Source organism: Mirounga angustirostris, unplaced genomic scaffold, assembly GCF_029215605.1.
Source record: "Mirounga angustirostris isolate CCGP_5_RB_7025 unplaced genomic scaffold, mMirAng1.0.hap1 SCAF_11, whole genome shotgun sequence".
In the NCBI taxonomy this organism is placed as follows: Eukaryota; Metazoa; Chordata; class Mammalia; order Carnivora; family Phocidae; genus Mirounga; species Mirounga angustirostris.
This window is the reverse complement of record NW_026991719.1, coordinates 89,555,343-89,577,522: the sequence shown is the minus strand read 5'-3', so window position 1 is coordinate 89,577,522 and position 22,180 is coordinate 89,555,343. Positions and strand designations below refer to the sequence as shown.

Here is a 22,180-nt window from a genome sequence, read left to right as displayed (position 1 = left end):
TGACACTAGATACAGAGAGAGTAATCAAGTGGCTCTTGGTGACAGTTGATGAAGTAAGGTGATAGAAGTCCGAATGGATTTGAGGTAATATTGACAAACTAAGTCTAAGAAGTGAGAGATCAAGATGACTCCCAGGCCCAGGTAATCAGGTAGATGGAGAGGACATTAAGTAAAATGGAAAATACCCAAGAGGGCCAAGGTTGTTGAGAATGATTTCTGTTTTAGATATGTTGAATTTCAGGTATCTTTGTGATATCCAGGTGAAATTGTCTAATAAGCCAATTGAAAAATCAGCCTGCAGCTTGTTGAGAGAAGTCACGGTTGGAGTTTGAGACTTGGGAGTCATCAGACCACAGGTATTGAATAGCCTTATGGCAACAAGTGTAGAGCAAAAGAAAAAGCTGAAAATCGGGGCTTGAGGGACAGGTAGCTGGAGTAAGAGAAGATCCCAAAAGAGACTGAGAGAAGCGGCGGTCAGATGAGGGCTAGAAGAGAAAGGGGGCATGGAAGACACAGAAGAGAAGTCTTGGAAGGAAGGGGTGATCATGTGTCACAAATGAAGACTAGAGGTCAGATAGGGCAAGGATTGGAGGGGCCACTATGGATTGGGCAACGTGGACTTCCCTGGTAGCTTTTGTTGGAGCGGTATTTGGGGGGCATAAGCCAGACTGCTGCGGTTTGATGGCTGGCATAAAAGGAGCTAAGGGAGAGGAAAATAGTGTATGAGGCTTATTCTGTCAAGAAGCCTGGCAGTAACTGGAAAGTGAGAAATCAGACAGAAGCACGGTAGCAAAGTGAAGAGAAAGGTTGTTTAAAGTGGGAGAATGCCTATGGAGGGTAAGAGGGAAGCTCTGAGAGAGGAGAGGGCTAATGCATGGACTTGAGTCTCAGACAAGTCAGGGGAGGATGAGTTCTGGTCCAGTACTTCTCAAACTATCTGTGATGAATGATCAGCTTTTTAAATTGCCAATCTGTCGCAGGCTGGTACTTCTGTAAAATACAATAAAAATTACTAGAAAAATGGAGTTAAAATCACTCAAAATATAAGCCCCCATCTTTTGTTATTAACTCCAATGAACACACAATTATTCTAATAAATTGCTATAAAGGTCTCTAAATTCCTACTCTGCGTTTCAGTGCTTATGTTGTTGTGGATCAGTACCAAACAGTTTGAGGATTAGAAAGGGTAACCACCATACTTTGTGTAGCACTATTCTAGACTGCAGGACCTAGAAAGGAGGAAGAAAAGAACACTCCTTCTTCCAAGAGAGAGTAAGGAAGCAAGAAAGGATAGGAGATGAGAGGGGTGCCTGGGTGGCTCAGTCGGTTAAGCATCGGTCTTTGGCTCAGGTCATGATCCAGGGGTTCTGGGATCGAGTCCCATGTGGGTCTCCCTGCTCAGAAGAGAGCCTGCTTCTCCTTCTCCCTCTGCCCCTCCCCCCCACTCATGTTCTTGCTCACTCTGCTCTCTCTCAAATAAATAAATAAATAATCTTTAAAAAAAAAAAAGGTTAGGTTAGAACACTTAGGAATGGAATGAAGGAGAGTTGAGGGAATTCCCACCTGCAAGTCATTTTTTCTTTTTTTTGTAGTGAAGGAGCAAGCCTGACCTTCTAAAATGAGTAAAGAAGGAAGGGGATGGGGTGGGAGGATTGGAGGAGTGTAGTAATGGGTTGAAACAGCTGCTGTGGGAAATGAGAAATGGAACTGAATAAAGATGAATAAAAGAGTTGTAAAAACAATAGAGAAAAGGCCCAGCTGAGGCTGGAAATCATAAATTTGTTATGGAGCCAGCCAATCAGTTCAATTTTGCGATTTTCCCCTAGCAGTTTTGCAGCCTCAGAGCAGGCATGCAGAAACATATGGTAGGGTTCTGGTAATATGGTGGGCTATGTGTGCAAACTGACTCTCCCACAGAAAACAACTAAAAATGCTGGACAAAACGCAACAAACATCTTCAAGGTATCAAAGAGCTGGGAAGGTAGTAAGGAATTATAAGCCCAGCTGGTAGTGAAGGCAGATTGATGTAGTCATTTCTTTTTTTTTTTTTTTTAAAGGTTTTGTTTATTTATTTGACAGAGAGAGACACAGCGAGAGAGGGAACACAAGCAGGGGGAGAGGGAGAGGGAGAAGCAGGCTCCCCGCGGAGCAGGCAGCCCGATGTGGGACTCGATCCCAGGACCCTGGGATCATGACCTGAGCTGAAGGCAGACGCTTAACGACTGAGCCACCCAGGTGCCCCTGATGTAGTCACTTCTTTGAAAAAATTTGCTGAACTTAATTAAACTTCAGAGAATAAGCCATAAGTGAAGTGAAAACACAATGCCAAGGGCCTACCCAAGGTGGGGAGTTCCTCCCCAGGTAAAACTGGAATAACAAGGAGCTAACCCATCAGTGTATTTACGAGCCAGAAATAACTCCCTATGCACCCATAAGGAAACTTTGAGGAAAGCAGTCTTGGAACTGAGTGGAGGGGGAGGCACCTGCCCCGAGAGGTTTAAATACAATCTCATCTAATAAAGATTTGCAGCCTAAATTCACATTAACCAGGTGCTCCAAAATACCTTAAGCTCTGAATTTAAAGTAGACCCAGACTGGTCGTAGCAGCAGGCACCTGGCAGAATGCAAATCCTCTCTGCAGGAACACACCTCCTCCTAAACCTCAAAATATTCTCACAAATAAGTTTTCGAAGTAGTGAGCAGATCTTAGTTAAAAGTCACTAAGCACACAACAAAAGAAGGCACCATACGTAAGACAAATAGGAAGTTCAAATGAGACAGATTTGAAGCCAAATATATACGTAATTACATTTAAATACAAATCAACTAAATGCTTATGTTAAGAGATAGTCAGACTACATTTAAAAAATCTCACCATATGCCATTTACAATAGTTACTTTTAAAACATAAAGATACAGAAAGATTGACAGTAAAAGGATGGGAAAAGACATTTCACACAAATACTAACCAAAAGAAAGCTGGTACTGCTATATGAGGATCAGACAAAATAGATTTTGAGGCGAAAAAGCACTACTAAAGATATAGAGGATCATTTCTTTTTTATAAAAATACAACCCATCAGGAAGACATAAAAATGTTAAATCAGCAAGAACCTAATAGTAGCCTTAAAATAAATAAAGCAAAAATCAACAAAACTGGGGCGCCTGGGTGGCTCAGTTGGTTAAGCGACTGCCTTCGGCTCAGGTCATGATCCTGGAGTCCCGGGATCGAGTCCCACATCGGACTCCCTGCTCGGCAGGGAGTCTGCTTCTCCCTCTGACCCTCCTCCCTCTCATGCTCTCTGTATCTCATTCTCTCTGTCTCAAATAAATAAATAAAATCTTTAAAAAAAAAAATCAACAAAACTATAAGGAGAACCAGACAAGTCCATAATCAAAATGAGAGATTCTAATATACCTTTCTCAATAATTGATAGAATAGATAAAAAAAATACGTACCCAGAACATTTGAATACCACAATTAACAAAATTGATCTAATAATAATGTGTAGAACACTGAATTCAACAATTGAAGAATACATATTCTTTTTAATCCCACATAGCACATTCACCAAAACTGACCATGTACTGGATCATAAAGCAAAGGATTAAAGTAATACAAATGACATTTTATGATCGCAATGCAATGAAGCCATAAATCAACAACAAAATGAGAACCAGAAAAACCACATATGTTGAAAATTTAAAAACACACTTTTAAATAAACCATGGGTCAAAGAAGAATCACATCGGAAATTGTGAGATATTTTGAACTGACCCAAAATGAAAATCCTACCTATCAAAACCTGTGGGATGCAACTAAAGCAACATTTAGAGGAAAAGCTATAGCCTGAAATACTTACATTTGAAAAGAAATAAAGGCTATGAAATGAAAGAGCTAGGCATCCATGTTAAGGAGGTAGAAAAAGAACAACAAAATAAACCCAAGGAAAAGAGAAGGGGGAAAAAAACCACATACAGTGAAGTTGATCCAGGATTAGAGGTTAGCAGAGCAGATGTGGTTGAAGGCACTAAGTATGAGGGAATTGAGGAAGCTAGTGAAAGTCTGGTCAAAATTATTGGTAATGGGAATCAAGCTGAGCAGGAAAGGAGGTGAAGTGGAGGTGGGGAAATGAGGGGATAAAAGGAAGATTGGAGAATAGAAATGGATCCAGTGACATGAGGTCACAAAGAGAGGAGATCACAAAACACTTTAGTGGGAGTAAGGGAGTGAGAGAGGTGATTGCATAGGAGTTTCTGATTAACATGGAGATTTAAAGTTAAAGATTTTCTATGTAAAATAGTTCTAAATGAAAATATTCCACGTGTGGCCATGCAAGTGGGGTTGCTGAAAAGAGGTGAAGTACTCTTAATTATCCGTTTGTAAGTCTTTCTCTTACTCTGCCTGGTTTGTAAGACCTTACAGGACAGGAAACCACTTTACTCATCTCTCCATCCCTATAATGGGGTCTGGCACAAAGTGGATTGGATGCTCAATAAATGCTTGTCTACCCTAACTAATAGAGACAGTACTCTAAATATTTTCATGAATTCTTTTCCTTTATCCTTAGAACAATTCCATGAGGTGTGTTCTAATATGCAATTTAAGAGATAGGGAAAGTGACGTTAAGTAACTTGCTCAAAGTTGTACAAGGAATGAACGGGTGCTGTGCTCTAGGCCTGGGAGTAGATCTTTACTATGGCCCCAGACAAGCTATGCCCAAGCTAGGCCCTTTTGTGATTCTGGAGAGCAAAATTTTGCTGAAGATGTAAAAACATCATGGCATCAAAATTTTCACTGGAACCCCATTGCTGGTTTATAAAATGCACGCCCTCCTCTTTGCCTCTCGACTGTCTACTTCTCATCACTCTCCAACCACTACAAAAACCCAGGCATTTTATTGCCTGTCTTCTCTCTGTGCTCACCATTTTCATCCAGCCCAGTCCTCACTCTTCTCTGCCCGATCCTATCTTATCGATCTCCCTATTTATGAGACTAGGAAAGAATAATAATTGATCCTTTGAGATCTCAGTATTTGTGCTTTTCAAGATAGAAGCATGTCTGGGTTAATTCATCTGGCTAAGAATTGCTTATAGGCTTACCTCATTGAAAATTTTGTAATGATGACCACCAGAGAAATATTGCTACTAATGGTAATAATAATAAGTATTTATAGTAGCTCTAGAAACTATCAGTAATTTTGAAAAAAAGCCCTCCTTTAACCCAACATTCCTCTCCAGCCATCCCCTCATTTTTCTGTTTCTCTTTGGAGCCAAATGTTTCAACAGAGTTGTCTGTATACACTATCTGCAGTTCCTCACCTCCCTACTCACCTTTCAACCCACTTCAGTCTGGCTTCTGGCCCTTCCACTCCAAGGAAACTACTCCTGTTATTGCAACAGGCAACCTCCATGTTGCCAAATCCAATAGATACTTCTCTACCCTCATCTTACTTGAACTTCCTGCAGCATTTGACAGTTAACAATTCCCTCCATCTTAAAAACACTTTCTTCTTTGGATATTGGCACGTGACATTGCTGGCTTTTCCACTACCTCACTGACGGCTCTTGTTTAATCTCTTTTGCTGATTTCTCCTGATATTGTGATACTTCAGGACTTGACCCTGGGTCTTCCTTTTTTTCTTTATATTCCTTTGCTAAGTCGTCTCATCCAGACATGGCTTCTAATACCATCTATATTCAGATAATTCTCAAATTTATTTCTCTAGTCAACACACTCATATGAGCTCATGACATGCACATCTGATGATCTATTTGACATCTCCATTTGCATATCGAACAGATACCTTATGCCACAAATCTTGATACCTCCTCCAACCAGCTTCTGTCCCTATCTTCTCCATCTCAGTATGTCACCACCACTTATTCAGCTACTTAAACAAGAAATCTAGGCAGTATCCTTAATTCCTTTCTTTACCTCACCTCAATAACATATCTATATTAGCCTTATTGACTCTACCTCTAAAATTTATGTAGAATACCTCCCTTCATTTCATCTTAACTGCTACCACCTAGGGCCAGTGGGGCCTATCCTGGATTATGGATGTTTCTCGACTGGTCTCCTTACCTCCTCTCTGTTTTCCTCTAATACATTCTCCACATAAGCAGCAAAATTGATATTGAATCCTTCAATGGCTTCTCATTTGGCTCTTTGCATAAAAGCCAAATTCTTTACTATGGCTATGCATGATCCACGTTTGCACCTCAGTAAGTAAAAAGAAGACTTGAACTAAACCTAACATACATCTATAGAGCATTCCACTCAATAACATCAGAAAACATAATCTTCTCAAGTGCATATGGAACAGTCTCCAAGATAGACTATATGCTAGGCCATAAAACAAGCCTCAAACATTTAAAATGATCTAAATCATACAAAATATATTCTCTAGCACAAAAGAATAAAATTATAAATAAATAAAGAGATTTGGGAAATTCATAAATATGTGGAAATAACACACTCCCAAATAACCAATGGGGCAAAAAAAAAAAGGGAAATTGGAAAATATTTTGAGATAAATGTGGGGTGCCTGGCTGGCTCAGTCAGTTAAGCATCTGCTTTCGGCTCAGGTCATGATCCCAGGGTCCTGTTATTGAGCCCTACGTGGGGCTCCCTGCTCCCAGGGAGTCTGCTTCTCCCTCTGCACCTCCCTCTGCTCATGCTCTTGTGCTCTCTCTCACATAAATAAATAAATAAATAAATAAATAAATAAATACATCTTTAAAAAAAAGTAAATATTTTGAGATAAATGAAAGCAAAATCACAACATAACAAAACTTATGTAATACAGCTAAAGCAGTGCTTAGAAGGAACTATAGAGCTATAAGACCTTTATTAACAAAGAACATCTCAAATCAATAACCTAACCTTCAACCTTAAGAACCTAGAACAGAAAAGACATCCAAACATGAACAAAAGACAGCAGGATATGAAATAAGGAACAATGGATCTATAATACAACTAGAAAACAACAAACAAAATGGCAGTAGGAAGTCCTTACCTATCAATAATTAAATGTATATGGATTAAATTCTCCAATCAAAAGACATAGAATAGCCAAATGGATTTTTTAAAAAAGATCCAACAATATGCTGCCTACAAGAAACTCACTTTAGCCTTAAAGACACACACTGACTGGGAGTGAAGGGATAGAAAAAGTCATTTCAAGCAAATGGTAACCAAAAGAAAAAAAAAGCAGAGCTAGTTATGTTTGTATCATACTAAAAAGACTTTAAAGTAAAAATGGTAATGAGACACAAAGGATATCACATGATAAAGGGGTAAATCCATCAAGAAGATATAACAATTGTAAATATTATGCACTCAACATCGGAGCACCCAAATATATAAAGCAAAAACTAATAGAGCTAGAAGGAGAAATAAACAGTAATACAATAATAATTGGGGACTTTATACACTTTTCTCAACCATGGATAGATCATTCAGACAGAGAATCAATAAGGAAACAGTGTATTTGAATAGCACTATAGACCTGGACCTAACAGACATATACAGATCATTCCATCCAGCAACAGTAAAAGACAAATTCTTCTCAAGTGCACATGGAATATTTTCTAAGAAACTAGAACAGAAGAGCAAATAAAACCCAAGCAAATATAAGAAACAAAATAAAGATTACAACAGAGACAAATGAAATGGAGAATAAAAAAATAGAGAAAATTAACAAAAGTTGGCTCTTTGAAAAGACCAGAAAAATTGACAAACTTCCTGTTAGACTGACCAAGAAAAAAAGAGAGAAGATACAAATTACTAAAAATCAAAAATGAAAGAGGGGACATCAATACAGACCTTATAGAAATAAAAAAGATTATAATAGAATATTATGAACAATTTTATCTCAAAAATTAGAAGCCTAGATGAAATGGACAAATTACAAGAAACACACAAACTACCAAAACTGACTTAAAAAGAAATTGAAAATCTTAATAGACATAAAGTAAGTAATAAGACTGAGTCAATAAAACAAAACAAATTTAACAAATTAATACCAATTCCTCTCAAACTCATCCAAAAATTAGAAGAAGAAAGAAACTTCCTGGCTCATTCTATGAGGCCAGTATTATCCTGATACCAAAGCCAGACAATGCCATCACAGTAAAACTCAGACCAATATTTCTTATGAATATAAATGCAAAAATCCTCAACAAAATACTAGCAAATTGACCCAGCAACATAAAAAAGGGTTATACGCTGTGATCAAACAGGATTCATCCCAGTATTGGGGGGTTGGTTTAACATTCAAAAATCAATTAATGTAGTACAGCATATCAACAGAATAAAGGACAAAAACCATATGATCTTTTCATTAGACACAGAGAAGCATTAGACCAAATCTAACCTCTCAGGATAAAAAGACACTCAACAAACTAGAAAGAGAAGGAAACTTCCTCAATCTAACAAAGAGTATCTATAAAAACCCACAGCTAACATCATACTTAATGGTGAAAGACTGAAAGCTTTCCTCCTAAGATCAGGAACAAGACAGAGGGATGTTTGCTCTCACCAACTCCTTTTAACATTGTACTGGAGGTTTTAGCCAAAGCCATTAAGTAGGAAAAAGGGGGGGAAAAGCATCCAGATTAGAAAGGAAGAAGTAAAAATATCTGTTTGCAGATGACATGATCTTGTATATAGAAAATCCTAAGGAATCCAAGAAAAATAAACTAGTTCAGCTAGGTTGTACGATACAAGATCAATATATTAAAATCAGTATATATATAGAAATTAGTGGCATTTCTATACAGTGAATAATCCAAATCTGAAATTAACAAAATAATTCCATCTACCATAACATCAAAAAGCATAAAATACTTAGGAATAAATTTAACAAAATTTAACAAAAAAAGTGCAAAATTATACTCTGAAAACAATAAAATATTGTTGAAAGAAATTAAATAAGAACCTAATAGATGGGAGGAAATCCTATGTTCATGGAATAGAAGCCTTAATATTGTTAAGGTGTTGATATTCCTCAAATTTCTCTATATTCAAGGTAACCCTTATCAAAATCCCAGCTGGCAGCTTTTCAGAAATTGACAATATGATCCTGAAATTAATATAGAGATACAAGGGTCCCAGAACATCCAAAACATCTTGAAGGAGAAGGACAAATTTAGATGGATCATACTTTACAGTAATCAAGATGGTGTAGTATTGGCACAAGGATAGACATATAGATCAATAGAGTAGAATTGAGGGTCCAGAAATAAATCCTTTTATTGATTTTTTATTGATTTTTGACAAGGGTGCCAAGACCTTCAACAGGGAAGGAGGAGTGTTTTCAACAAATGTTGCTGGGATGACTGGATATCCACATGTAAGAGAACAAATTTCGACCCCTTCCTCACAATATACACAAAAGCTAACTCAAGATGAATCAAGGACCAAAATATATGAGCTAAAACTGTGGAACTCTTAAAAGGTAACAGGTGAAAATCTTCATGACCTTCTGGTAATGGTTTCTTAGATATAATATGAAAAGTATGAGAAAAAAATGATAATTGGATTACATCAAAATTAAAAACTTTTTTTGTTTCAAAGGACAACATTAAGAAAATGAAAAAGACAACCCAGAGAATGGAAGAAAATATTTGAAAATGACAGGTCCAATAAGGGATTGGCATCTAAAATATAAAAAGAATTCTTATAACTCAATGATAAGATAACTCAATTTAAAAATGGGCAAAAGATTTTTAAAAATGTTTTTCCAAATAAGATACACAAATGCTCAATAAATACATGAAAAGATGTTCAACATTGTTAGTCATTAGAGAAATGCAAATCAAGACACTGAGGGGCACCTGGCTGGCTCAGTCTGTGGGGCACGTGACTCTTGATCTCAGGGTCATGAGTTTGAACCCCACGTTGGGTGTAGAGATTACTTAAAAATAAAATCTTTTAAAAAGAGACTATATTGAGATACCACTCCATACCCACTAGGATGGCTACAATAATATGTTTTTTAAAAAGATAACTAGTCTTGGCAAGGATGTGGACAAATTGGAAGCCTCATACATTGCAGGTGGGATTTTAAAATGGTGCAACCAGTTTGGATACAGTCTGGCAGTTCCTCAAAAGGCTAAATGTGGAGTCACCATAACCCAGTACTCCCACCACTAGGGGGATATATATATATATGAAATGAAAACACACATCCACACAAAAACTCGTAGACGAATGTTCACTGCAGCAGTATTCATGATAACCAAAAAGTAGAAACAACTAAAATGTCAAGCGATGAATGAATAAACAAAATGTAGTATATTCATATAGTGGAATATTATTCAGCCATAAAGAAAAATGACATACTGATAGATGCTGTGCCAAGGAGGAACCTTGAAAACATTATGCTAAGTAAAATAAGGCAGCCACAAAAGGACAGATATTGTATGGTCCCATTTATATTAAATGTCCAGAACAGGCAAATCTATAAGAACAGAAAGTAGACTATTGGTTTCCAGGGGCTAGGGGGAGTGGGAGGAAACGGAAAGTGACTGCTAATGGGTATGGGGTTTTCTGGGAGATGGTGAAATTGTTCCAGTAAGTAAATAAGAAGAGATGGCTGAGTATCTGACACAATCACTGTGCATTGCCCATGCTGAGTGAATAAACTGTAAACTATGGACATTTAAGCCATGGATAGAGTGGGGCACAATGAGCTACACTTCAGCCAGGATCCAGCCAAGGTTATAGAACTCCGATCTGCCCCCTCTTCACTGCCATGAGTGAGTTTTAACTTTAAATTGAATATTTGCCCAGAAGGGACTTCTGATTCAGAACTTATTTTCTATATTTTAATTGACAACGTTACTCCTCACCTGTCCATAACTGTGCTGCCAGGGAACTGGAATAGGTGTTCCAGAACATGAGGAGAGCAGTTATAGAAAAATAACTATATGTCTATAATTAAATATAGAGGTGGGGCACAGTTGTGGTATATACATTTTTACGCCCCATTATATGCCTAGAGAAGAGATGAAGTCTTTAAGGAAGAGAGAAAAGAGAAAAAGAGTTAAGCAAAGAGTAGCCAAACTACAGAAGACAACTTCGTTTTACTTGAACATGACCCCTCTCACTGCCCAAATTAATACTCTTTTTGATCATCTCCTCCCGAAAAAGCTTCCCTTTCCAAGCTACAACTAATGAGTTTTGTTCATTCTTCTACATTTGGTGTAGATATTAGCATATCTAAATCTCATTAAGGAGTTTGTATAACTTTGTCTCAAGGAAATAGCAAGCAAAACAACATTCAATTAGCCTGCACTCCAGTTGACCATAGAAGATATAAATGAAACAAGTAGAAAACAGTCCAGGGGCGCCTGGGTGGCTCAGTCATTAAGCGTCTGCCTTTGGCTCAGGTCATGATCCCAGGGTCCAGGGATCGAGCCCCGCATCGGGCTCCCTGCTCGGCCAGGAGCCTGCTTCTCCCTCTCCCCCTCCCCCTGCTTGTGTTCCCTCTCTAGCTGTCTCTCTCTCTCTGTGTGTCAAATAAATAAATACAATCTTTAATTAAAAAAAAAAAAAAGAAAACAGTCCAAAGTAGATCCTGGTCCTTTGGCTCATTAAGGTGTTGTTCATGAGATAAAGAAAGGACCCACGAGGGAAGATCTGTTTTGTCATGAAGAAAACAAAATATGGGTCATCAATCTGAATTGAAAAGTAGGTAAAGAATCCCGGTATTTATTTGCATATTCATTCCACTATAAAAGGGAACTAATCACCACCTCCACTACTACAACCATGTGTTGTGTGTGTACAAGGTTAGATCAAAGTGGTAGCTAATAATAATACATTTTGCAGTTGTTCAAGGATGACAGTTGAGAAAGTTTGATGACAGAGGATAAAAATAACACTTGTTTGGTCATAAATGGAAGGTTTTTTTTTTTTTCATTGAACTATGTGCACATTCTTCGTCCCACCCACAGCCCCAGAAACCTAAGAAAATAATTTTGCCACGTTAATAAGTTTTCGCTACCTGATCAAATTATAATAATTCTCTTTTTTCCTGAAATTAAAAAAAAAAACTATATTTGTAAACCTGTGGCCACATTGAGGTAATGATAAAATAATCAGTAACTATTGGGTTAAATTCAATTTCGAGTTTAACCACAGAGCGAATAATGTGCATAACCTTTGTTCAGGCAGTTTTTCACAGTTGTATAACAAAACATTTGACAAGAGTTAGTTAATAGCCATTCAGAGGCAGATGAAGAAGCAGAAATGCTTATAGTTTGAATGTGCTTTGTTGACAAAGAGAGGGATGGCCTATTTATTTTTTATTTTTTTATTTAAAAGGGACATGGAATCTTTACCTCCCAGCTTGACAGTTGGTTACAAAAAGCAGAAGACACCTGAACGTTTCCTCTGGAGGGTATTATCACTTCACTCCAGCGTCAGCGGCGGTAGAAACACATGTGCTCTATCACACTTTGACCTTTACACTTAAAGTCAAGAGAATCCTGAGCAAGGTCAGTTTTCCCATCTACAGTACACTTTGCTGAGATGTAAAACAAACAAACAAACAAGAAAGCAACTGAAAACCCATTTTCACAGAATTTGATCTGTAGATTTCACTTATGTTTGAATGAAATAAGTTTATTTCTACACCGGTGACTTTGCAAGAAAACGAGGCCAGGAGAGGCATTTCCTCAAAGGCTAAAAGGAGGCATTACCACCACTCCACTACTTGCCAGGGGATTTGCAAAGCTTGTTGAGGCTCAAGGTTAGTATGGGAGATGAGCCAGGCTCAGGAGAAGTTAACACAGAGAAAAAGGTTAGTGGTTTCTGTTTTTTTTTTTTTTTCCACTTTGAGCCAGCCAATACAACAAAGTGCTTGAGATCGTAACTCCTAGTGGTCAGGTAATGGTGTGTTTTCTGCAACAATCATGTTTGGGTTTGTCTATTTTCTTTATGCTTGTGAGGCTTGAAATTGGCATTTAAAATCCTCGGGGGGAAAAGCTATTTTTGTAATTCAGCTGGGATGTCCTTGTCTCAGGGTTTCCCATTGCATCAGTCCCTTAGCCTGGTACGATAGCCATGATAGTGCTGTGTCTTTTAGATGAGGTGCAGAAATAAGGACATGATTATGGTGCTTATTAAAGATTCCTTGCTATTTTCACGAGAGTAGGGGCGTTAGACTCTTGTCTACTGGCCAAATTCTAAATTGGGAGATTACGTTCTGCTTTCCTAAATTCCCCGAGTAGAAGCAGCCATCCATGGTATCCTACTTTGCTTCCTTTGCTCAACTGTTGTGCGATATCACTGAATGGCACTGGTTTTCTACTCCAGAAGTGTTCACTTCTTAGTGGAGTGGTGAGTAAATCAGTACCTATTGTCTGCTATTGTATTTGACCCAGTTGCAAACAAATTAAAAGGTAAGCTCTGATAGTTAAGGATAAAGTACAAACAAAACAAAACACCCTAACAGTGTACCAGTTGTCGTGTAACATTTAAAAAAAAAAAATTAATGCTTTTTTTTTAACTCCACTAGTAGTGGACAATGGATTGTTATTTGCCTCAAACAGGATAGTTTTAACAGAGATGATGAGGTTTGAGAAGATGAGATCATGTACCACAAACCAGTTAACCCCTCTCTTTTGTCGTTAGGCTGCATGGAGCCATTCTCGACAGCTGATCTACTTCGTAAAATCTCATTTTAAGGAGGTTTTTCATCTTTCCTTCGTAACATTTCGTGTTTCTCAATCTTTCCATGACAATAAAGCTCTTATTTTTGTTTAACCTCCATCCCACCCACTGTAGTTTTAATGTCCCCATCTTCTATCCATCGCTAACCTTGCTATCACATAGTGGTATTGAGGGGCAGTATGGCACAATGGTGTGGTTTTTGAAATCAGCCATTTAAATCCTTGCTCGATAACTTTCTAGGTGTGTGATGTTGAGCAAGTAACTTCTGAGGTTCAATTTCCTCATCTGTAAATGAGCAACCTCAAAGGGTTACTCTGAAGATCAAATGAGGTAATGTATTATTTTGAAGGGTGGTGGGGTAAGGCAAGGCATAGTAGTCAGCACCTGAAAAGTGCTCGATAAATAATAGTTATTTATTGGATTGTGTACACGGATCTGACTTAATTCATGAACTCTTTGAGAGTGGGAAGCATACCTCCTGGATTTCGACATAAGTACAGTGTCGTGCACATAGGATGGTGCAGAGGCTCAAAATTTATTGCATGAATAAACTTTTTTTCCTCCTGAGTGGAATGAACAGCCCTCAGCTATTGGCAAGATCCCACACATTTAGCTCAAAGGTGACAAAATCAATCAATCCTCTGATGTCTCCAAATCTACAGACACTTGCCTTTGTCTAGATGTTATGGTATGGTGTAGACACAACGCAAATAACTCACACTTTCTGTTTCCATCAGGCTAATTTCTATGAATGTTAGCACTTGATTTGTCTTAGGTGCCCAGAATGGGGCTGACTCAATCACACACCTCCTCATTCATTCAAACATCCTTTGATTGAGAAATTTTTTAAATGAATACTAAGAACTATCTAATTATATACCAGAACAAAACCTTTCAACTTGTGACTAAGTGCACTTCCTGCCCTATTTACCTGTAAGATCTGTGCTGAATACAGATATTTTTCTAATTGCTTTGCTCCCAAGCCAAAACAAACAAACAAACAAACAAACAAACAAACAGAACAATAACCTACCGCAGCAAGTTCCAGAGCACAAACAACATCTTTGAACTGGGGAGGTGTTGGTTAGGAATTTCTTTTTTTTGCTTTTGAAAACGTTTGCACGGGGCTGGGAGAGAGGGAAAGTTGGAACAAGGGAGGGGTATACAGATTCAACCAAGCTTGAACATTTGTCAATAAGGAAAGAGTATTCCTCTTTACCATAATCTTGGAAAACCCCGGGTGCGTGCTTAGGTGGGTACTAAAGCGACCGCAGTGGGGCCATTTCCCCGACCGCTTTGTACATACTTTATAGGGGCGGTCTCAGGTATGGAGCTCCAAGCACCTGCTTGCTCAGCTCCGGCAGTTAGGAAACCGGCGTATTTGAGGCCGGTGGCTCAGGTTTCACGTAACTCGGCTCAAGTGTCACTAACACTATGTGCAGTGCCGGTCATCGAGCTGTGCTTTGGGGCTCGGATACTTAACTTCGGACTTTCTTCTTTCTCTCCCCCCCCCCCCCCAACTAGTTTTCCTTTCCCTTCTTCCTCCCTGGGCGTGCCCACCTCCTTCCTTTGCTCCTACTCTCCACTTTCGCGTTCTCGTTTCCTTCTCCTTCCTTTCTAGTGGGCTTCCCGTCTTTCATCCATCCTCGGAGGGCCACAGGGCTCGAGGCTGCGGCTCGGCGGAGGCGCGAGTCCCGCGGGACAGGCGCGAGGGGCCGAGCGGCGAAAGCGCGGGGCGCGCGCCAGGCCGAGGGCGCGCGCGGGGCAGCCGCGTGGCCGGGCGGCCGGCCGGGAAGCGGCGCGCGCGCGCGCGCCCTGCGAGCCCCTGGCGCGCCCCCGGCGGCCGGGGCCGCAGCGTGCTCGCCCCCGCCGCCAGCTCGCCTCACTTATGGGTCGGAAGCGCTGCGTGGGGGAGACTGTTCCAAGATGGCGGCGGGTTGCTGCGGGGTGAAGAAGCAGAAACTGTCCAGTTCGCCCCCCTCTGGCTCGGGTGGCGGTGGTGGCGCCTCCTCCTCCTCCCACTGCAGCGGAGAGAGCCAGTGCCGAGCTGGGGAGCTGGGACTAGGAGGCGCCGGCACGCGGCTCAACGGGCTGGGAGGTCTAGCCGGAGGAGGTAGCGGCAGCGGCTGTACCCTCTCTCCCCCCCAGGGCTGCGGCGGCGGCGGCGGGGGGATTTCCCTGTCGCCACCTCCGAGCTGCGGAGTGGGGACCCTACTTTCTACCCCGGCCGCCGCCACCTCTTCCTCGCCCTCCTTGTCGTCCGCCGCCTCGTCCTCATCGCCCGGCTCCCGGAAGATGGTGGTGTCAGCGGAGATGTGCTGCTTTTGCTTCGATGTGCTCTACTGTCACCTGTACGGATACCAGCAGCCCCGGACCCCCCGGTTCACCAACGAGCCCTAGTGAGTACCGTGCCCTCCGCCGCTCTCTCTCTCTTGCGCTCGGGATGGGGCTCAGAGTTGAAGCAAAGTATGAGTCCGCCTCCCCGCCGGCGGCTGCCCCTGCCCCTCTCTCTGCCCGGGTCCCCGGAGCCACTCGACCTAAGTAAGGACACCCCGCGCTTTCTGCCCTCCGAGGCAGGCACGCCACACTTGGAACAGGGTGCTGCTGCAAGAGGTGGCTCACAGTTTCCCAAAGGTGTTCGCTTTCTCTTTGCGATAACTTCGAGGAGTTTTGACCCTTCCCTTCTCTCCTTCGCCACCCCGCGTCCCCACCGCCCTGGTTTTGGGGATCTGGATTACTCAAGGTGTTGACCTCTCCTCACTTTGGTTTCCATTTACCACACGTGAAAGCCCCGCCAGTATTCCCGCCCCGCGTGCCTTGCACAGGGAGAGTTACTATCCCACGGCAGGGTGAAAAATAGCAACTATCCAACTTCTGTTCTGCTAGTGATGGAACTTAGCTCCGGAGCTTATGAGGTTACCCGTCTTTTCCTTCGGGTTTCCTTGTGTCCTGGGGAGGGAGGTGGGTTTTTTTTAAAACACATTTTCCCTTACTACCTATTTTTATCCGAACATACCCATTAAAATGTGTTTCTAGTGAAGCGCACCGCCAGCTCTCTCACATTTGAGGAGTGAGACCTTTTTTTTTTTAATTCCACCGTCTGGGTAATAGCTCATTCAAAAAGAGCTGTCCCCATAGAACCACTGTCAGTTTGTACATGAAGCGTGCATTCGCTTTTGTGTCAATTTCACTTTTTAAGAAATCTGTGTTAGGCTCGACGATTTGAGAAATAGTTAAACAATCCAACAGTTAGTGTGTAGGAATTTTTATGTTTTCTTTTGGCTTGTACTTTCAGTTATTTTACCCTTCAAGTGTGTGGTTGAAATTGTTTAAAATAGCACTGTTACAGCTAAAAGCAGGTTAATTCTAATCCCCGTCCATTTGGATGTGTGGGAGATGGGGCATATGTTTTTTTTTTTTTTTTTAATGTGTAAACGGAGTGTAAACGGACTTGAGTTAAATGCTAGACAGAATGTAAAGCCCAAGGAAGGGCAGAATGACACAGAGGGCGATTGTTTTTATTATGAGTACTTTGCATCAACAACAACAAAAATGATAGAGAAAATTTTCAGTGAAACTTATACTGAAAACCATCAGCCCTTTTCCTTGCTAAGACAAGTGCCCCTTGTCCCCATATCATAAATACCTGAATTGATGTTCTTTTTAAACTGCTTTTCATTTTGTGAGATTAGAGGATTAGACTACTACTGGATAAGTATAAACACTTCTGCCTAGACTAAAAATATTAATATGTAAAGTGGAAATTGCAATAAAGTGTCCTGGAAATTGTAAATTTGTATTGTTTGTTTTCTTTGGCTTTAATGCTTTAAATGTATTTAATTTTGTATTTTTGCCACTCTTTTGTGGTCTGTGTATTTTCATTCAGACTTGGTTCATCTTTGGGCATTTATTCATAAAAATGCATGAAAGAGCATCCAGAATGACACTTTGCCCAATAAATTAAATATCTTTATAAATTCCATAGTTTTAATTCTAGGAGCTTAAATCCTAAACCCACACCTTTACTTAGCCAATGTGTTTTTTGGTTAAGAAGTCAGATTCATTTAAAAGAGACTGCCATGTAAAAAAAAAAAATCTATGAAATATTAGCTTGAGTCACTTATTTGTGACTTTTTTGTCTTCTCTTGGATGTCTATGATGTATTAAAGCCAGTCGTGGGATGATACATAGGTTGGCTCTGCAAAGTCATGGGACTGCAAAAATTCACTCCTGTTCAGTTACATGAGTTTGGCAAAGGCTGTTTTACTATTCACGCTCCATTGCTCCAAAGCATATGAGAACACGCTTTTCAGGAGGTGCTATTTTCACACATTTTAAAGTGAGTTTGGGTTAACTGAATGACTGTAACAAGAAGTTTAAAAGGAAAGTGAGCTTGACCAGTTCATACAAAAAATGCTTTTTGAAAATGTCATCTCAACAGTGGCTACTTTGCACATGTGTATAGGTATTGCTTGTCTTCGAATACCCCATCCGCTGGATTTCTTTTTCATGGAACTAAACAGACCAAATAAGGCACACTTTTGACCGCTGGGGATATGTCGAAACGATGGTGGAAGAATAATAACCATTATCATTTAGCAGGCCTTGAATGTGTCGTGTGTTCAACAAAACAACTAACTTAGAAGAGACACTGAACTTGACCAAGGGGAGAACGAAAGTTTGCTTAAGTGGAAAGAGGACTGCATCTTATCTTCATTTATCTTAAAGTCATTTTTGAGGTGTGCTGTGGAAAATTCAAGAAAATGTCTTAAAAGCAGTGTTTGGGAGTCAAATAACTTGACGGTGCCTTAGTAACCACCACACATTTTCTGTTTTACATATCACATACTTAATAGCCTCACGTACTTATTAGCGGCTTTGTGCTGGGGGGCATAAGCTGTAAATAGACATATTTCTTTTTTTCCCAGACCCTGAGTTACTAGTATCATGTCATGAGCAACAGTGTTTCAGGTCTTGTCTCTGCTTCCCCCCCACCCCAACACACACCCCAGAAGACATGCTTTCAACAAATCAGATTCTCCTGTGTCAAAACACATCGCTTTCATCCCTTCCCAGAACCTTCTCTGTCAACATGTCTGTAACTGGTGAAATCTGCCTTGTATAGGTTCAAAAGTTGTTGATTGAGCAGTTACCCTTCCATTCTGAAGGGTTATTAGAAATTTCCTCTGTCCGTTTCAGGTTCAAGGAGGGGATGCCAATATGTGGACAGGCTGTAGGGTTACAAATTCTTCTTCACTGTTGGCTTCTGTTTGTTGGAACATCTTCCTCATTGCACAGAGGTAGCAGTAGCTACAGCTTGGGAGGACAGTGAAAACTTGTTTAATGGAGGACACATGACATTCACGTTAAAAGTGAGGACTGCATTACTAAATCCTCGGTCTCGGTTCTCCAGGCACATTTGCCCACAGAAATCAGGTTTGAGATGTGATTTTAAAAATGACTTGAGGTGCATTTTATTCTTCAAAACCAGAGCTCTTGGATTCATATGTGGGAACCCAGATAGCCACATTATAGGAAACCATTTGCTACAATAAAGGGATCCACTGTGCCAGGTGTGGGGGCCAGTTAGACTCCACAGCAGCCATTCTCCACTCGGGCCGCACATTCGAACCACTGGGGAATTATTAAAAATGTGGAGACCTGGGTCACAAGCCCAGAGATTCCGATTTAATTGGTCTTGGATGGGGCCCGGACATCAGGATTATTAAAAGCTCCTCAGGTGATTTTGAACGTGCAGCTGAGGCAGAGAACCACTGGTCGTACCGTATTCGACTAGCCCTCTCGCCTGAGATTCAGATTAATTTGGTCTGGGGTGGTGCCTGGGAACCTGTATTTTATAAACACCCTGGGTCATTTCGGTAAACCACCGGTTTCGGAAAACCCTTGCAGTGTGGTCTGCACAAGACCTGACCTGGGAGCTGCTTTGGAATGGAGGCTCTCAGGTCACCCCTCAGACCGGCTGAATTTTAACAAGCTCCCCAGGTGATTCTTCCGCACATTAAAGTTTGAAGAGGAGTGGTTCTCCAACTTTAGAGTACATCATAATCTCCTGTAGTGCTTGTTAAAACACAAATTGCTGGGCCCCATTCCCAGAGTTTTGGATTCAGTCGGTCTGGGGTGGGGCCGTGAATTTGCATTTCTAACAAGCTCCCTGGTGATGCTGCCACAGTTCCCAGGACCACACGTTGAGACCCCCTGGGTTAGAGAAGTGAGGACCTCAGTAACGTAGTGCAGCAACTGTAAGGGAATGGCAATTTTCCCTGCCAGTTTCCAGTAGAGAACTTCCTGTTTCCATGTCACCAGCCTTTGTCATGTTCTCTCTAACTTAGCAAACTGGGAGATTGAATGCTGCCAAGATCCTAGTAAGAGTCCCAGGTTCTTGGGATGGTTTCAGTCTGAGGTGGGGGGAGGAGTGGCTGTTGGAAACCGGTGGTATGATTTTAGGTCTTTTTTTTTTTTTTTCCCCCAGAAATGTTAAACGCGAAGGGCACCTTTTAGGAGTTAAAAACAGCATAAATATGATCTCTTAAAGTGAGTTGTATTGATTTTGATGAGTAAAGCCCCCTTCTGTTGCCGTAAAAAATGCTTTGATGATTAGCTCACTAAATAACACGTTGTGATAAGATTTTAAAAGCTTTTCCTTACACTTACGCTTGCTGGATTGGATTTTAAGAATTTCCCTCATTAACAAAGAAATATAAAAGGATCCTGCCAAGGCACTGGGATTGTTCAGTCTTATATTTTTAATGCTGTGTTGCATGTCACGTCCCATGAACTATTTGTTTTAATCTTCTTACCACCTTTGAAGTTAATGCACTACTACATTTTGTATAGACCATGGCACATAAAAGATACTTTACCATTAACATCAATAATACAGTTTTCCATCGCAGTAAATAAAATATAATTAAAAAAAAAATCCACTCCTGGATATGCAGTTCTTGAGAGATTCTGATCAGGTGTTTGAACGGTTAACTCTTTCTTGTCTTGTCACAGTAGTCAAATTACTGTTTCCCAGTGTGCTTGGGAAGAATTGGGTTGTTTTAGAAAGGTGAAGCAAGCACTTTGTTTCACCAGAATAGTAACACTCCTATGACATGTTCGTTAAAAAGGTGATTTGATAATGCAGCTCAGGTCAAAGTGATATTAATACAGCATTTTAAACACATATTTCTATTATGTCTTTTTTTTTTTTTTAATGAAGACTGAGCAGAATAGCTGGAAGGTTTATCTGTCTATCGCAGATGATGCTACTAGGCCTCTACAGATTTCCTCATCCATGCTATAGCATAATGGCCATAATGTATAGTTTTTCTTCACACACAAAAAACAAAACAACGACATGTATTGTCTGGAAAATTGTTGAGCATCTTTGAAGGTATTTTATGGGTTGTTTTTCAACAATGTTGATTTTCATTGGAAGGCAGTCTGGTGTCCTCTCTTACTGAGAGAAAAGAAAGAAGGCACGCCCCCAGTTGTCATTTATGCTGTAAAAACAGCCAGTGACTGAAATGGGAGGATGTAGAAATATAAATTACAAAATTATTTTTATATCCATGCATAAAGGTGTATGTAGGACAAGGTATATTTAGTTAAAAAGAAAAACTCAATGCTTATTTTACCTTCTCCCCCATATGGCCAAAGGGAGTGATAATCTAGCTCATAATTTCGCTTGCTTATGAATTGTGTTTGTGCGGCATTCAGGTCGCAGCTAGTGGGTGGCAACGAAGAAGGAGTCTTTGCTGGGATCTCTCAGTCCAATGGGAAGAAAGACCACTACTGAGAAAGTGAAAAATGCTCTGTTAGCCCATATGCATGAGTAGTTTTTTTTCCCCCTCGGTATGTGTTTCTTAGAGAAATACTAGCATTCACATTGTTGTCTTTAGAAAACCGTTCACTTTTTGAAATTGTATTTGTGTTAAGACACTGTAATGTATTACCGCAAAGGATTATGATTTTGTGCTTCCCATTTATAGATCACCTTACTTTTTGAGAATGTATATGTGTGAAACGCTAAAACTTGTGCAATGAGATTAGTCAAAGTTCCCTATTTCAATAGGCGTTATTCTGTTCTCTCAATGTCACACATGCTTGCCTGTTTTAAAGCAGCACAATGACCATGGCTTTTACATTTAAATTTTCTTCAATAGTCTTTTTTTTTTTTCCCCCTGAACTTGTGTAATAATGTCTCTTTTTGATACTGTTCTGAATCAATTAAGCTAAGTGAGGACCAGCAGTAAAAGCCAGGGGCTGCCAAGAATGGACCTTCAATGTGTAAGCTGTCTTTCCACGATCAGTAATTGGGCAGTTGCTCACAGGACACTGGAGACAGTGTGGGAAGCCAGTGGTTGTGTAGGTGGGAAGAGTAGATTCCCCAACAGTAAACTTCTTTAGAGTTTGAGCTACTAAGAGCAGAAACGAGCCACAAGCATATGTAGTAGAAATAAGAGAGCCCGAAGGAAGAAGTGTGGT

General features: G+C 40.3%; 1 protein-coding gene across 1 annotated transcript in view; it reads left to right on the top strand.

Annotated features, from left to right (window-relative positions):
* Positions 1–15,566: 15,566 nt before the first annotated feature.
* The window catches only part of AMMECR1 (AMMECR nuclear protein 1), a 112,664-nt gene continuing 106,050 nt past the window's right edge, over positions 15,567–22,180 (top strand). Inside the window, exon 1 of the mRNA XM_045881498.3 lies at positions 15,567–16,086. Within this exon, the coding sequence (XP_045737454.1) occupies positions 15,614–16,086 (473 nt within the window). The 5' untranslated portion in view covers positions 15,567–15,613. The remainder of the gene's footprint in view (positions 16,087–22,180) is intronic.